This window comes from Alexandromys fortis, unplaced genomic scaffold, assembly GCF_014885135.2.
Source record: "Alexandromys fortis isolate MF-2015 unplaced genomic scaffold, M_Fortis_MF-2015_v1.1 scaffold_237, whole genome shotgun sequence".
In the NCBI taxonomy this organism is placed as follows: domain Eukaryota; kingdom Metazoa; phylum Chordata; class Mammalia; order Rodentia; family Cricetidae; genus Alexandromys; species Alexandromys fortis.
The window spans coordinates 1,432,386-1,449,488 of record NW_026068137.1 but is presented as its reverse complement, the minus strand read 5'-3'; the positions used below and the strand labels follow the sequence as shown (position 1 = coordinate 1,449,488).

Sequence of the window (17,103 nt, the reverse complement as noted above, 5' to 3'; positions counted from 1 at the left end):
ACATTTGTAGGGTTTCTCTCCAGTGTGTGTATTTTATGCCTTTGGGGACCACGTGAAGTATTTAACACATTGCTTACGTTTACAGGTTTCTCTCTAGTATGACTTATTTCATGACTTGGAAGATGACCGTGGCATGAAAAGGCTTTACCATATTGAGTATATTCACAGGTTTCTTTCCAGTATGACATCTCACACGCTTGTGAAGATAAATTGGCTCACGTGAAAGATCTACCACATCCATTACACTGATGAATCTTTTCACTGGGATGAATTATTTTTCAGCTTTGTCTGATTGTAAAGTGACATAGACCTCAAGGTTTGATGGCTTTCTTTATATTCATATTCTTCTTTGTTGTGGGTTCCTTTTTGTCTTTGAAGATACCTGCGATGGGAAGAGCCTTTATTCCATGACTCACATGTGCAGTACCTTCTTTTTATGTGAGTTTTTCACATGCTTGAAGAGAACTGGAAAAACTCAGAGTTTTACCACTGCTATCAGTCATGAATTATTTTTCTAGACTGTGAGTCATACTACATTTGCTTGCTGAGTCAGGACAAACAGAAGAATTTCCACATTCCTTGGGCTCAAAGGACTCTTCATCAGTGAGTTTTTGATGTATTCTCAATGAAGTTGGAAAACCAATTAACTGCAAGGTTGTATCATATTAATCAAGTCTACTTAAAGTGGGGGATATCTTCTCATTTTTCAAGGAAAGAGAAGTACATTGCTTTTTTACACACTCCTATTCTCACAAGACCTCTATCCATTGTGACATCTGGAATACCTTCCACATTTTCTATAACTTTTTCAGTGTTCTTCAATATGCTCTTCCCAAGTGTAGCCTATAGCAGTGAAGTTCCTGAAGGTTTCCAGCCTCACATCTTTGCAGAGATTCTTCTGGGAAGGATCCACCAAAGCCCACTCTTTCCAAGGGAAGTCTATACAAACATCATCATCGGTCACTGCATTCACAGTGCAGCTGCCACACTTGCCCGAACTCCCCAGACAGCAGAGCCCACAGTGCAACACATGGACCAACTTCTCTCATGTCTACTCTCTTATCTAACCCAGTTTAACATAGGCACAGGCCTATGACTAGAAATAGACACATAAAACACAATCCACTACAGAAACATACACACAGAACAGGTGCACAACACAGTTCAAACTCAGAGACAAACACTCAGACATAGAACACACAAAATACTGAGCCCAGATACAGTATACACAGTGCACATGATTTCCTAACCAGAGCTGATAGACACCCAATGTGTACCTCTGTGTACACACAGATTCTGTGGTATTTGGACATTTCTATGGGACTGGTAAAGATGTTCCAGCCCCTGATGTTCCCTGTCTTCCTTCATGTCCTCCTTACTCCCAGCAACCCATTGGCTAATGCCTGGTCTTTAGGTGCCCGAGGCCATGGTAGGGCAGGTGCTCCTGGGCTGCCCCTTACAACTATGCACAGGAGAACAAACCCCCTTCCTTATTTCTTAGGTGCGATTGAGGTCATTTTCCTGTTTCAGTTAGGGTTTCTGTTTTTGTGATGAAACACTATGAGCAAAAATGATGTTAGGGAGGAAAGAATTTATTTGGCTTACACTTCAGCATTGCTGTTCATCACTGAAGAAGTTCGGATAGGGAAGGATCCTGGAGCAAAAGTTAGCACAGAGGCCTTGGAAGGGTATTGCTTAGTGGCTCACTTCCTATGGCTTGCTCAGTGTACGTTCTTATAGAACCCAGAGCCAGCAGCTCAGGCTCTTCTTAACATGGGCTGGGCCCTCCCCCATTAATGTGGGAGGTGTTATATGCTGTGAATATGTTTTATTGCCATTGGTTAATAAAAAAGCTGCTTTTGGCCAATGTTTTAACAGAATATAGCCAGGCTGGTGTGTGTGGGTGTATGTGTGTGTGTATATATATATGTATATATACATGTATAGAGAGAGAGAGAGGCAGAGTTAGAGAGATTCCATGTAGTCATGCTGAAGACAGACACAGAGAACAAACTTTACCGGGTAAGACACAGATTAATGGAGATTAGTTAGTTTAGGATATAAGTTAGCCAGAAATTTGCTTAAGCTTTTGGTCAAAGAGTATTGCAATTAACATAATTTCTATTGATTCAGTTCTGGGCATCTGGGAACAAACAAGCAGCCTCCCCCAACACAGCTGGATCTCAAGGAGACATTTCCTCAGCTGAAGCTCCTTCCTCCAAGGATTTTAACTTTGTCAAGTTGACACACAAAACCACCCAATATACTTCTCCACAGTGTTTCTATGAGAACACAGGGGCGACGCCAAATGCCTAGCACAGAGCTTGTTCTAACCTGACAATGAAGGAAGGTTAGTATAGAGCAGTGGTTCTCAACCCACCCGATGCTGTGACCCTTTAATACAATTCCTCATGTTGTGGGGACCCCAGCCACTAAAATTATTTCATTGCTACTTTATAACTGTAATTTTGTTATGAACCATAATATAAATAGCTGATAAACAGCCCCTGAGACCCACAGGTTGAGAACCACTGGAATAGAGTAAAATAACTCATTTCTCCATAACAACCCAGTGAGACTGTGGAGTAAATGCTGTGTCTGCCTGCCTGCCTGCCTGCCTGCCTGCCTGCCTGCCTGCCTGCCTGCCTGCCTGCCTTCCTTCCTTCCTTCCTTCCTTCCTTCCTTCCTTCCTTCCTTCCTTCCCTTCCTTTTCCTCCCCTCCCCTCTCCTCCTCTCCTCTCCCCTCCCCTTCCTTCCTTTCTTGTATGGTTTTCTATGTCACAACTGACATAGAAGCATCGCCTGCTCTTCCAAAGGTCCTGAGTTCAATTCCCAGCAACCACATGGTGGCTCACAATCATCTGTAATGAGGTCTGGTGCCCTCTTCTGACCTGCAGGCATACACACAGACAGAATATTGTATACATAACAAATAAATATTTAAAAAAAGAGAAATGACTCACAGGAATCTTTATTTAAGATCCTCTGGCTTTTTAAAAAGAATCCTAAAATAGAGTTTTTAAAACTGGCTCTTAACCTAGACAACAAAGGGTGCCCTCAGAGAGACATACAGGGATCTACATAGGAAGGAGAAAAAGACAAGATATCCTGAGTAAACTGGGAGTATGGGGGTCATAGTAGAGGGCAGAAGGGGAGAGGGGAGGAAGGCAGGGGAGTGGAGAAAAATATACAGCTCAATAAAAACATTCAAATAAAAAAAGAAAGCAGACAATGAGGAGATCAAGGCAAGCCTGGCCTATATAGACTAGTCTAAAAACCCCCAGCTTCTCATGTAGCTATGCACTCAATTATTCCCATAATCCATCTCAGGAAAATGCTTGAGATGCCATTGACTGCAAAATGTGTCAGTATTGCACATATAAGTAAATAGGGAGTAGTAATGTTAACTAGAAAATCTTAAAACAAGTCTGAGCATGGATGGATAGATGGGTGTTGTCCCTGACAACCTGGTTCTTTTACTGCAGTCTTGGGTGTCTGGGCAACTCTGCTCCACAGTAGCTGGGAACCTTGGGAAAAACGCTTTTTAGAAACTGCATGTCTCAGACATGAAGCATTGCGACTTTTCACTCTGTTATTGACAGAATTAATCACGACCTTGTCCTAGTATTAAGCAAGTGCCCAGTGCTTGCTTAGCTGTGTCACTGATGCTGTTGCTGCAATTCTTGCAAGTGTGGAAATCAAGACGTTAAGGATTCTTAAATGCCTTTCTTTAATCTGAATGAGTTTGCCTAGTCTCAAGGTTGCCAAACCTTAAGATGTTATTTGAGGTAAGCAGTCATGGCTCTGCTTGCCCAGTGCCTGAGCTCTCTACAAACAAAAAGACATCATCTTCTAAGATGGAGACACAGCACCCTCCTAAACTGAAGAACAGCCCGACCCCGAGGAGCTGATGACTCAGTCACAGTGGGGAACAGTCTGCACAATGCTTCGTATGACATTTCCATGCTCCTGGCTCATTTTTGCTTAAAGGGAGAAACCCACCCACCATCTGCTTTCCCACTAGCTCCTTAAGATCCCGAGGTGTTGAGCTGACAACCTTGGCCTGGGAGAAGTAACGCAACTCAATATCCTGTAGTTGCTGCTTGTTTCCAGACAGCCGGTGAGCTCGGCTAACAAGAGAAGGGAAGCTGGTCTCCTCTGCGGACCAGGCCTCTGTGGATGAGTCACCTGCCACTGTCCATAGAGGACGGCTATGAGTCAAACTCCGGTAAACCACAGACAGGACCAGGAGTGTTTTCTGAAGACAGCCCTGGAGCATACCCAGGGCCAGGTGGTAAATCAGACCACACACAGATAAGGAGCCCAGAAAACAGTCCTTGGCCACGAGCAGCTCCTCTGTCACACCAAAGCTTTTCTCATCGTTACTCTAAGTAATGACAAGGAAGCGAATGCACAATGAAGATTTTCACCCTAAAAACTGTCAAGATTTAAAGAATAAGCACATGATAGTTATTATCTAACAATGAAAAATTAGCACATAGTTAATCAGGGCTGTGTTGCCAGAACTTTCTGTCAGATCTAATCATTTTTATTTTTTTTAAATATTTATTTATTATGTATACAATATTCTGTCTGTATGTAGGCCAGAAGAGGGCACCAGACCTCTTTACAGATGGTGTGAGCCACCATGTGGTTGCTGGGAATTGAACTCAGGACCTTTGGAAGAGCAGGCAATGCTCCTAACCACTGAGCCATCTCTCCAGCCCCATTTTTATTTTTTTAACCTGAGTTTTTGGATTTATGACTGCTTATTGACTAATAATAACTTACAGTTTCATAGATATGATTACGCAGTAGTTCTTTCTAAAGAAGAACCATGTTCTTAAACTGAAAAGCTCCCAATACATCATTTGTATATAAAGTAGGCGAGGATGGTCAAAGATGACATCAGTATCTATCTATCATTCATGAAAGAGCTACAAGTAACATCTTAAGGGCACCATAAATGATCATTCGGCTAGCTTAATAAAATACCAGTTTCTAACAGAAGAAAAACTGACTCTTAACTTGACAGAAGTAGGATCTCCATTATTACCAACACACAAACATGCCAGAATCCAGCTCTGTGCCCAATTCATAGGGCTGCTCCAAGGAGTATGCAAGCTGCTTCTATGAGGCTCCGAGAGTTATGGTTGCCAGGTAGCAGCCGGTGAACGGACCTGTTGCTGCTAGACACATTGTGGCTACAGAAGGTCTGTGGCTCTGTGGTTTCTCTGGGTGACCCCGTGCTGGGAGGACGGAGCCAAGAGGAGGCCCCTGGTACCGGGAGTATTTTACTCACAAACACTTGTGCCTTGGATGTCCCCTCTTGAATATCCCAAGGTGATTCTGCCGGAAACTCAGAGAGACCATGATAGTCCTACTGGAAGCCACTGGTAAGTCAGCAGTGACCCTGCCCAACACCCTTAGGGCTCTCACAGTGGCCTCACAGATATGCCTTAGGGGTATGCTCTAGTTCCTGTCTGTATTGCCTCCCACCCCCCATGCCATGCACGGTACGCACCTGGTGCAGCGCGCCCACCACCTTGCGAGCCTCCTGATAGGAGGTTTCAGCACTCCAGTGTGCGTTGATGGCCTTGAATGTAGCAGCCAAGCGGTTGTGCTCACGCAGCCACAGGGTGTGCACTGCTGCCAGGGCAGGGACCTCACTTGCGCGGCCATCACCAGCCAGGAAGCAGGGAGTACGGGTGGTACGTGGGGCACCGGGCTCTGGGGCACAGGCAACAGATGCGAAGGGCAGGTAGGTGCGGCCTGAGTCTAGGTGGCGTGTGTTGACACGCAACAGGCCCGCAGAGCTGCTCCAGTTGCGCAGCTGCTTCTCGGCGCCAGGGGAGCTGCCATACACAGTGGATGCATCGAGAAAGGAGGTCAAACTGTTCATCTGCTGCCTGGGATTGGCCGCAGACAAGTTGCCGAAGAGAGCTCCCTGGTCCCCAGTGCCGCAGGCGGCTGAGGAACGGTAGAAAGGCAAGCATGCCGTGGTCCCCGAGGAGTTTGAGGGAAGCTGTAGCAAAAGGGAGACTAGATATCACCTCGGAATCTTGGGCCCTTTTATAATCTTAAATCATAAAATAAATGTGTGTTGATTATGATATGGAGTGCGGGGTAATAATTATTGCTGATTCAGAGTATGCACAGGGTAGTTTTCACATACAAAATAATGTTTTACACAGGAGCACATTGAATATCCAAGGAAGCTTCCGGGGACAGGACCAGAGAAGGAGATTTTGTATTTCAAGGTTTTTGTGTGTGTGTGTGTGTGTGTGTGTGTGTGTGTGTGTGTGTAAATTTTAGAAAGACACATTGTTTCATAATCAAGGAAGAGTGTAGGGGAATTACCTGTATGGGGAAGCAGGGATTTTGAGTCTCACAGGTCAGCTGGCAGTCGACACCTCCCCAGAAGGCCGCTGTGCTGGTGCTCTGTGGCGTGAGGGCAATGTCATGATCGATGTACTGTCCCCACGCTGTCAGGAAATCAGAGTACTGGTCATCTTCCGTCACAGCCTCATTTGAAACTTGGATGAGGTGCCTCGTCACCTCCCGTACCTGGAGGGAGAGAACATATAGCAATGACGTAGACAGACTGCATTGCAGTCAATAACGGAGACCTTGGGGTTTTAAATGCACAGGAAGGGTCTTGTTCACAGCTCCAGAGAGCCCCCGGGAAGACCTGTCATTGTAGACATGATGGGAAGAGCCAAGATAGAAGATAGACACATCTGGACTTGGAAACCTGCCCTGATTTGTGATGTCTGGGGCCTGTTAGGCCAGTTCTCAGAGCCTTAGGAAGTACATATAAAATATGTAAGTAGACAGAAAGTGATCAGTTCCCAGGCCTTTGTGGGAAGGTGTGGGAAGAACACGGATAGCCCACGACTCAGCCCTCAACTACAGGGTTCTGACCAAGGTCTTAGTCCTGAAGAGTTGTCTGACTGATCTCCCCGCCACTGAGGAGCAGCTATTCTCTTCTGTTCCTTTCCTTCCCCCCTGCCCCAGGATAGTGCTGACTGTTACCAGGACTGTAAGGAAGATGGATTTTGGGAACAGGAAGAAGCTTTGCTTATTTCATAGGTCGATTCTCTCTCTCCACTATGGGGTCCTGGGAGCTAAACTCAAACTTGCATGACAAGCACTTTTACCAGGTGAGCCATTTTGCCAGCCACAGGTCAAGATGGAAGAGAATTTGTTCCCAGGTGAGTCCCACCCAGAACCTCCCCCTGTAGGACTTCGGTGACCTCCAATGGTAAGATCTGGATGGGTTGCACACTAGACCTTGAGTGCTGTAACAGAAGTGGGACCTATGGTGTGGGCGCCCATGGATGGATAGATGTGAGCCTCTGGGGATCAGAAAGTAGATTGTGATGGGCAACAGAACACCTCCAAATATGTCTGCTTTAAAATATATAACCTGCATGCATGGTTAGAGATTGTTACAGGTTTTCAAGAATATTCTCACCACATGGGTCTTTATGTTTTGAGAGCCTTGTTGGCTGTGGTCAAGAGTTGGGGCTTGGGGTAGAAGACTTGGAGAGATACCACATTGCTATGTGGTTGAGGAGACATAGAGCAAGAGTGTGAGCAACCTTTAGTATTTAGAAAAGACGAGACTCAAGAGATGTTTCTGTGGTAAAAGCACCTGCCTTGCATGTGCAAAGCACTGGGCTTTGACCCTCAGTTTCCCATCCACAAACGATCTGGAAAAGTCAAGGAGATAAAGACTGATGGATTTTCCCTGAAGGACCTTTAAAAGGATGTGGTCATGAGAGGCCTTGCTTTTGGCCTACAGAACTGGAGTTAAATTTTTTTTTATTACTATGAGCCTGTAAACTTGGATTACTCTGTTAGAATAAGCTCAAGAAATGAACAGGCTACACATAAACATACTTGGGTGCTGATTCTTATAAATAATATTATATATAAACAGACAAGAATTTGTAGAATCTTAAGCCGGGCGATGGTGGCGCACGCCTTTAATCCCAGCACTCGGGAGGCAGAGGCAGGCGGATCTCTGTGAGTTCGAGACCAGCCTGGTCTACTGAGCTAGCTCCAGGACAGGCTCCAAAGCCACAGAGAAACCCTGTCTTAAAAAAAAAAGAATTTGTAGAATCTTAGTATCAGCACAGGACTCAGACTTTAAGATTTGAACTGGTCCAAGGGAAAACACATGAGAGGCAAGAGAAACATCTTGTTTACATGTAGACAGGAATAGCATGCTTTCTCAGTGAATATTGGTACCCAACTCCACCTGATGGCCCCCATCAACTGCTAGGAACACTTGATCCTCTCAATAAAAAGACACCTGAAAAAAACTGAAAAACCACTGGAGAGCTTTGCGATGGTAAAGGTGTCAGCACACAGATGACTGGGTCAGCCTCTCCCTTCTGGCCCTGATTTTCTCTATGCTGAGCTGAGTACCAGATTGAATAAATTTTGAGAATTCTCTTGTAGGAGGAGGCCACTTGTTCGTCCCGGCTGCCCAGAACCAAAATAATCACACAGAAACCATATTAATTAAGTCACTTCTTGGCCCATTAGCTCTAGCTTCTTATTGGCTCACTCTTACATATTAATTTAACCCATTTCTATTAATCTATGTATTGCCACGTGGCTGTGGCTTACCTGGTAAAGTTCCATCTGGCTCCTGTGTGGCTACATAGCTCCTCTCTGACTCCGCCTCCTTCCTCCCAGCATTCAGCTTAGTTTTTCCTGCCTAGCTCTATTCCTCTATAGCTCTGCTATAGGCCCAAAGCAGTTTCTTTATTCATTAATGGTAATCACTGCATACAGAGGGGACTCCCATCATTCTGTTGTGGAATGTAGCTTAAAAGCAAATGTTGACCTATCCATTGACATGAAGAGTCAAACTAGAGACAAAATGAACCATGCTATGATGAAGTAGAACAATGGATCCAATGGTGCATGTTGGACCAAAGGACCAGTAGGAAATGAATGTGTGTCCCAAATAAATGTACCTCTGATAGTAAAATGGTAGCCAGCATCTGTATATATGTAGTATACAGGAGTGAATTCATTAGTGAATGTGTCTCTGGCTGCATCTTGTCTTCTACCAATGAGTAGAAGAATTGATTTGAGAATATTAAAGTGCTTATCCAGAGGAAATGCGTCAAATTAGATGACAGTAACTATAAATCTCATTGCTCTCCTTGCTAGCTGGCCATGGCTAACCTTCAGAGCCATGCAGATAGGTCTTACACCTCAGGGTTCCAGCTTCTGAGGAAGTCTGGGAACACAAGGTGTTATATGAGTTCCTAAGGATACAAAATCATCCCAGTAGCTGCTATTGTTTTCCAAGGCTGTAGGGAGTATGTCAGCATCATGGAAAATCTGTCCCTGTCCCGCTGAAATAGGTTCAAAGTGAGTACCAACTGGGGGTAGTGGGAAGCCATGGTATAAGAAGTCAGGGTTCCAGCCTCTGGGCTGACTGAAGCCATCTTCATAGGCAGGAGGCAGCCATCTTGCTAGGGCTGTGTTGGAGGCGCCCCATCTGGGGTGATCTCTGTGGAAACAAATGAGGGGATGTGTCTGAGACAGAAGAGAATAAGGAAACCTCAGGATCTCAATATAGCATAGCTCACTCAAGATGAGGCACTCCGGCTCTAAGTCTCCAGATTGATCCTCTCACCTGATCCTCTGAATAGGCTTCCCTGGGGTTTGTGGAGGGAACTGATTCCTAAGACCTCAGTCTATAACCTTCTTGAGTGGTACCCCTTCCTTGAAGATGTCTTTCTGCTGTAGCTTCCTTATGCTGCCCCTTCCCAGGTGCCATCCTGAGGCTTCTCTGCAAAGTAGGAAACTCATCTTTCTAGAAATTACTATGGGTTCCCACCGAGAGGACAGAAATTTGGGGTACTCAAAGTTACTTTCTGAAAACATTGTCATATTTAAGTACCTTTAATCAAGACACATACAAGATCCTTGTGCTGACTGGGATGATATTTCTAATAGCAATAAGTACCCAGGAAATTACCAAAGTGTTCTAAATTCAGAGAGAACTGCCAAAGGAAAACATGTTAAAATTCACATTTGGATTAAAAAATAAAAGTAAGCCCTTTTCTGAATTAATTACTTTGACATAAGAATGAACCCCATCACCCAGGCTAAAAGGGGATGTTTTCAACACCCAAACTAATCTGTGATTTTATTCTTTGGTCAAGGCATAACTTAGAAGAAAACATTTTTAAGGTTCATGTTAAGGCAAAGGTGTGTTGACCAATACTCTATTGATTTCCCGAGCTGCTTCTGAGTATGTCAGGGACAGTGCCTCGAAGCCAAAGGGGAAAGGGCAGAATTAAACACTGACACATTTTGGTGCCTTCTTCAGAAGTTAAGAAACTGAACTATTAACGATTGGCTACTAACCCTAGGGAAAAGCAGATGTGTTCCAAGTTTGTTTAAGTAGAACCACAACTGGTTTTGTTGATTTATGATAGACCAATATATGCTTTGTTGTATTTTTGTTTTGAGATGGTCTCAGGTGGCCCAGAGTGGCTTTGCTGACTTTGAACTTCTTATCCTCTTTACTTCTCCAGTGCTAGGATTACAAACATGTATTACCATGCCAGTGTGCAATGTATGTGGTGTTGGTACTGGAGCGAGGACATGGTGCATGCTAGGCAAGCACTCTGTAAACTGTTCGACTTCTCCAGCCTCAAGAAGTGATTTTAACGATAGTTCATTGGCATGTTTGTTTTCTTGTATATCTCAGAAAGAATTTTGACACCCAGACTCAATTTTCATGGTAAACTTCTGTTGGCAACTACAAGTTCACAACACATGTACAAGGTTCTCCAGTTCTCTTTACTGAAGAGGGGAAAGGTGGTCACTGTGTGTCTACCTCATGCCCCATAAGAGGGGACTGTGATTAGTGACTCAATCAGAGTCATTTGGGGAGGGAGGCATAGAAAGGTGTGGAAGAGGCAAGTTTCAGCATTAGAGATGGGTGGGCGACTATTGTTCAGGGCCTGGGAGGTCATGGAGAAAGGAATTTGAAATAAAAATGCCTGAGATTTTTGACTTTGAAAATTGTTATCTGCACTTCTTCCAGGGAAGCACGGAGGCTGACTACAGAACTTCACCTCTCCTTCTGGTCCCCAATATTCAGTCCACCAGTCTCACCATCCCACTCCTCACCAGATCTGTAGCCAAACACCAGATGCAATCTTCCTTTACTCTCTGACCCCAGCCCCGATAGATCAGGAAGATCTTATCTTCCAATGTTCTTTTATCCCATTCATCCCATCACCCCAGTCTCCAACACCAGCAGGCATTCCCTGGGAACACACCTGTTGTGGGAATTCATTCAACCAGTAGACTTCTGGGTACTGGTCCATTAGAGCATGGTCTGAGGTACTCCATGTGGACTGATAAGCACAGACAGGAAGCATGCTTGTTCACAGTGTGGTTTGAGTTCTGTTAGCAGCTTCCAATGCCCACAGAAAACAGCAGTACTCTAATCTTATTGTGAGTTTTCCCCCAAATAAATACTTGTTATCCTTTATCCAAGGCTATCATGGACCTCATTAATTATGACTACACATTGACCCCCAACCTCATTAATTACGACTACACACACCAGCTGAGCAGTTAGAAAAGCAACCATGTTGACTGCAGGTCTCCTCTCTTTTTATTTCTTCAGGTACATTCCCTCCAGTCTCAGGCCTAGCTCTGCAGCAGCCCTTCTGTGATAACCCCTCTTCACTCTCTGACTTTATTCCAAGGAGACTAAGCAGATTCTGGCTGGACACTCTGCTTTCCTCCCTCTTGTGAACCTTCTCAGACTCATGCCTTATCCCCACTCCTAAGTGTCAGCTCCCAATACTCAGCAACACATTTCATCTGGAGCCCCAGTGGCCACATCTGTAGGTCTACAGAAAATTTTCTACCAGGCAGCACATAATTGCCACACTCTCCTAAAACCCAGAGAGGAAACATAAGGCAAGGAACACCAACCTAAGAAAACAAAATGAAAAAAAAAAAAACCTGAAAACCAGATACCAGTACCTAGATCTATAATCATTTTAGTCTCTGGTGCCTAGACACCAGGGTTTAAAAACACAATCAATAACAGGCAAGACAATGCATCTTTACTAGAGCCCAGAAACCATACTACAACAGGCCCTGAAAATTCCAACATGGCTAAAACACAAGATAGGAGGGACTTACACAGCCTGTATAAAGATGATAGTCTTTTTTTGTTTGTTTGTTTGTTTTTGTTTTTGTTTTTTTTTTCGAGACAGGGTTTCTCTGTGGTTTTGGAGCCTGTCCTGGAACTAGCTCTTGTAGACCAGGCTGGTCTCGAACTCACAGAGATCCGCTTGCCTCTGCCTCCCGAGTGCTGGGATTAAAGGCATGCGCCACCACTGCCCGGCAATGATAGACAGTCTTAAAGAGGAAATGAATCGATCCCTTAAAGAAATCCAGAAAAACACAGATATATAATGGAAGAAAAAGAATGAAACTGTTCAAAATGTGAAAAAGGAAATAAAATCAGTGTAAGTAAACAGAAATTTCCCCAAATTGGGGGAATTCTGGAAATAAAAAAAATGAAGAATTTGAATAGGAATTTGAGTGGCAAGCTTCACCAACCGAATAAACAAATGGTGTTGGTCGAACTGGATGTCTACATGTGGGAAAATGCAAATAGATCTATACTTATCACCCTGCATGAAACTCAACTCCAAATGGATTAAAGACCTCAAAGGAAACAGGTTAATAAATAGAAACTCATGAAACTGAAAAACTTCTGTGAGACAAAGCACACTGCTATTTAGACAAAGCATGCTTATCCCCTACAGAATCGGGAAGGACTTTTACCAACTTCACAACCAATGTGGGACTAATATCCAAAATATATAAAGAACATAAGAAAATGATATGCAGCTGCAGGTAGGCTGCTCCAACACCCTGACCCCACTGATCAAATCCTGCAAGCTACAAGTCCCACTCTGCCCCCAACTCTCCTATCCCCCACAACCTCAGTGGAACTCTGAAACATAGCCTGCTACTACACAAGAGGACCAAGATGCTGCAACTACACAGAGAGGACCAAGAGTGGAACTCTGAAGCACAGGTTGTGACAGCACAGAGTGAACCAAGAGAGACTCCAGTGGCTCCCCGAGACACAGACAGCAACAGTACAGAGCAGACCAAGAACAGCTCCCAAAGACACAGATAGCCACTGCAAGAATTGGATAAAGTGGCAAAGATACTGCCAGCACCAAGTAAAGGAAGAGATTGGTAGGCATCAATGCCAAGAATTCACTTAACAACCTAAAAAGCAACATGGAAACATCAGAACCCAGTAGTCATACAACATGAAGACTTGAACATCCTAGCCAAGAAGAAGCAGAAGAAAATTATTTAAATGTAACTTTATGAGGATAATGGAAACCTTTAAAGAGGAAATGAAAAAGTCCCTTAAAAAATAAAGAAAAAGACAAAAAAAATGGAGAAATCAATAAATCTCTCAAAGAAAACCAAGAAAAAACAACCAAACAGGTGAAGCAGACAGTTCAAACAGTTCAAGACTTGAAGACTGAAATAGAGACAATAAAGAAAACACAAACCAAGGTAATTCTTGATATGGAAAATCTGAGTAAATGAACAGGAACTACAGAGGCAAGCATAATCAACAGAATACAAGAGACGGAAGAAATAATCTCAGGTGTTCAAGATACTGTAGAATAAATAGATTCATTGGTTAAAGAAAACATCAAATCCAACAAATTCTTAACAAAAAACACCTAGGAAATCTGGGACACCATGAAAAGACCAAACCTAAGAATAATAGGGGTAGAAGAGGGAGCGCTCCAGCTCAAAGGCTGAGAAAATATATTCAACAAAATCATAGAAGAAAACTTTCCCAACCTAAAGAAGGATATCCCTATGAAGGTACAAGAAGCCCACAGAACAAATATACTGGCCGAAAAGGTCCCCTCACCATAAAATAATCAAAACACAAAACATAAGAAGAAAGAAAGAATATTAAGAGCTGCAAAGGAAAAAGGTCAAGTAACATATAAAGGCAGACCTATCAGGGTTACACCTGACTTCTCAATGGAAACCATGAAAGCCAGAAGGTGCTGGACAGATGTACTGTAGACACTAAGAGACCACAGATGGAAGCCCAGACTACTCTACCCAGCAAAGCTTTCAATTGCCATCGATGGTGAAAACAAGATAGTTCATGACAAAACCAGATTTAAAGAATACCTATCCACAAATCATCCCTACAGAAAGTACTAAAAGGAAAACTCCAACCCAAGGAAGCTAACTGCACCCACAAAAACACAGACAACAGATAACCTCATACCAGCAAACCCCAAATAAGGGAAACACAAAACACTACCAGTGAAAAATCACAGGAATTAACAATCACTGGCCATTAATATCACTTAAAAATCAATGAACTCAATTCACCTATAAAAACACACAAACTAAGAGAATGGATATGAAAGCAGGACCCATCATTCTGCTGTATACAAGAAACACACCTTAACCTCAAAGACAGTTACTACCTCAGAATAAAGGGTTAGGAAACAATTTTTCAAGCAAATGAACCCAAAAACCAAGTAGCTGTAAGCTATCCTAATATCCAAACTAAAATCAATCAGAAGGTATGGAGGACACTTTATTTACATAAGAGGAATAATCCATCAGGATGAAGTCTAAATCCTGATCATCTATGCCTCAAATATAAAAGCACCCACATATGTAAAAGAAACATTACTAAAGTTTAAATCACACATCAAACCCCACACACTGATAGTAGAAGATTTCAACATCCCACTATCAGCACTGGACAGGTCAACCAGACAGAAACTTAACAGAGAAATAAAAGAACTAACAGATGTCATGACTCAAATGAATTTAACAGACATCTACAGAAGATTCTACTCAAACACAAAAGAATATAACTTCTCAGCACCTCATGGAACCTTCTCTAAAATTAACCACATACTCAGTAACAAAGCAAACCTCAACAGATACAAAAAAATAGGAGTAACTGGTGTGAAACAATTCTGTATTCTGTCAATTATGTTTTAAATAAATGCTGATTGGCCAGCAGCCAGGCCAGAAGTATAGGTGGGACAACCAGACAGGAAGTAGAGGTGGGGCAATGAGAACAGGATAAGTCTGGGAAGAAGGAAGCCCATTCCTCCTGAGTCCTGTCCAGACACGGAAGAAGGAAGATGTGACTTGCCCCCCGGAAAAAGGTACCAAGCCATATGGCTAACATATTCTAGAATAATGGGCTAATATAAGTTATAAGAGTTAATAAGAAGCCTGAGCTAATGAGCCAATCAGTTCTTAACTAATGCAGACACTCTGTGTGATTTTCTTTGGGGCTAACTGGCTGTGGGACCTGGTGGGAGGACAGAAACCAGGCAGGAAAGAAAACTCAGACAACAGAATGGTACCCATGTGGGCAACTGCATCCACTTAAAGCCTGAGAGAGATAGAGAAGTAATTCGAGACAGAAAAGAATAAAGCATGGATTCTTGGTAGCAGCAATTTCTCGGGTCTGCTCTGCTTGCTAGAGGCAAGCAAGCACTCTCATTTAAGAGAGGCTTCATGACTCAGCTTTAGCTGCAAAACCTTGCAGTTCTTAAAGAGGTCTTGCCACAAGACACATAAATGGTGTTGATAAAAGCTGACCACATGCTTTTTTTGTTTTAAGCCATAGCAGGAAAAAAACCCACACTGTTTTAAAATGCTGGCCTTCTGGGCCGTCCTGCCAGGGCAAACTCTGACTCTTTCAGGTAGGTGGTCTGACTGCAGAGCACTTGAGTGTGATTTGTGAGCACACTGTTGCAGTTTTCTTGCTGGTAGGGACCTTGAAATGCCATAGAGTTTTGGCAATAAATGTGGCTACAGCCGGTACCTCTGCCATGAGCCTGGGATCTCAGAAAACTAAGGAATGGGCTGGATCTAGCTGTCAAAGCCACGGCTTTAATCCTCTCCATATTGCTTAGCAAATTAAAGACTCATGAAGTCAGAAAAAGAGATATATACAATAAAGAGAGATTCAAAGATGAAGAAAGCCTTTAAGAGGTTTACATTGTGCTAAAAAATATGTGCAGGGTAAAGGTTAAAGTCCTTAAAATAAAAAGTAAAGAAAGAGAGTAGTTGGGTGTGGTGTGATGGTACACATCTTTAATCCCAACACTTGGAAGACAGAGGCAGATGGACCTCTGTGAGTTCAAGGGGAGCCTGGTCTACTGAGGGAGTTGCAGGACAAAGATACACAGAGCACCTGTCTCAAAAAGCCAAAAGTTAAAAGTAAAAATAAAAATAGAAGTTAAAGTAAAGTCACATAAAGATGGGAAATACACAGAAAATCTGGATACTGTATGTTATTATGTTCTTTTTGAATTGTTTGAATGCTGAGGAGGGAGCAATAGCTGCTAAAAGATATTTGTTTATAAATGCTGCTAAATTAATCCAACATGGATATATTGAAAGCACCTTAACTTCAAAATTGAAGTCAAAAGGTATGCTACTTTGGAGAAGAGATTTTGCTTTTGTTTCCACAGGAAATGAGAAGTTGTGGATTTATTCTGAGTTAAGAAAAATCAGGTTTGATCAAGGAAGACCACCTGAGAAATCTAGTAGGAACAGATGGCCCAGATGCCAGAGTTCTACATCCAGAACAGCTTCAAGACTTCTGCCTGAGATGATCAAGACTCAGAGGATACTCCAGTCAGGACTTGATAATAATTTAAAATTTTCTTTAGGTCCCCATAAAATTACAGTGCCCCCAACCAGCAGGAAGTAGCCTGAAATACTATGCCAACATTCCCCAAAAATGAACTATAGATATTTTTTTTTTTTTTAAAGATGGGAAGTGATATGGGGCAATTCTATATTCTGTAAATTATGTTTCAAATAAACGCTGATTGGCCAGTAGCCAGGCAAGAAGTATAGGTGGGACAACCAGACAGAAAGTAGAGGCAGAGCAATGAGAACAGGAGAACTCTGGGAAGCAGGAAGCTCCTTCTGCAGTCCTGCCCAGACACAGGAAAAGGAAGATATGACCTGCCCCGCTGAAAAAGTACCGAG

The 17,103-nt window shown here is 43.1% G+C and overlaps 1 protein-coding gene across 1 annotated transcript in view; it reads right to left on the bottom strand.

The window, feature by feature from the left end:
• Tpo (thyroid peroxidase) overlaps nucleotides 1-17,103 on the bottom strand; it is a 60,002-nt gene that overhangs the window by 22,901 nt on the left and 19,998 nt on the right. The window contains exons 4-6 of the mRNA XM_050126519.1: nucleotides 9,409-9,538; nucleotides 6,361-6,567; nucleotides 5,525-6,025 (exon numbers count right to left, since the gene is read on the bottom strand). Coding sequence (XP_049982476.1) covers nucleotides 5,525-6,025; nucleotides 6,361-6,567; nucleotides 9,409-9,538 — 838 coding nt within the window. The remainder of the gene's footprint in view (nucleotides 1-5,524; nucleotides 6,026-6,360; nucleotides 6,568-9,408; nucleotides 9,539-17,103) is intronic.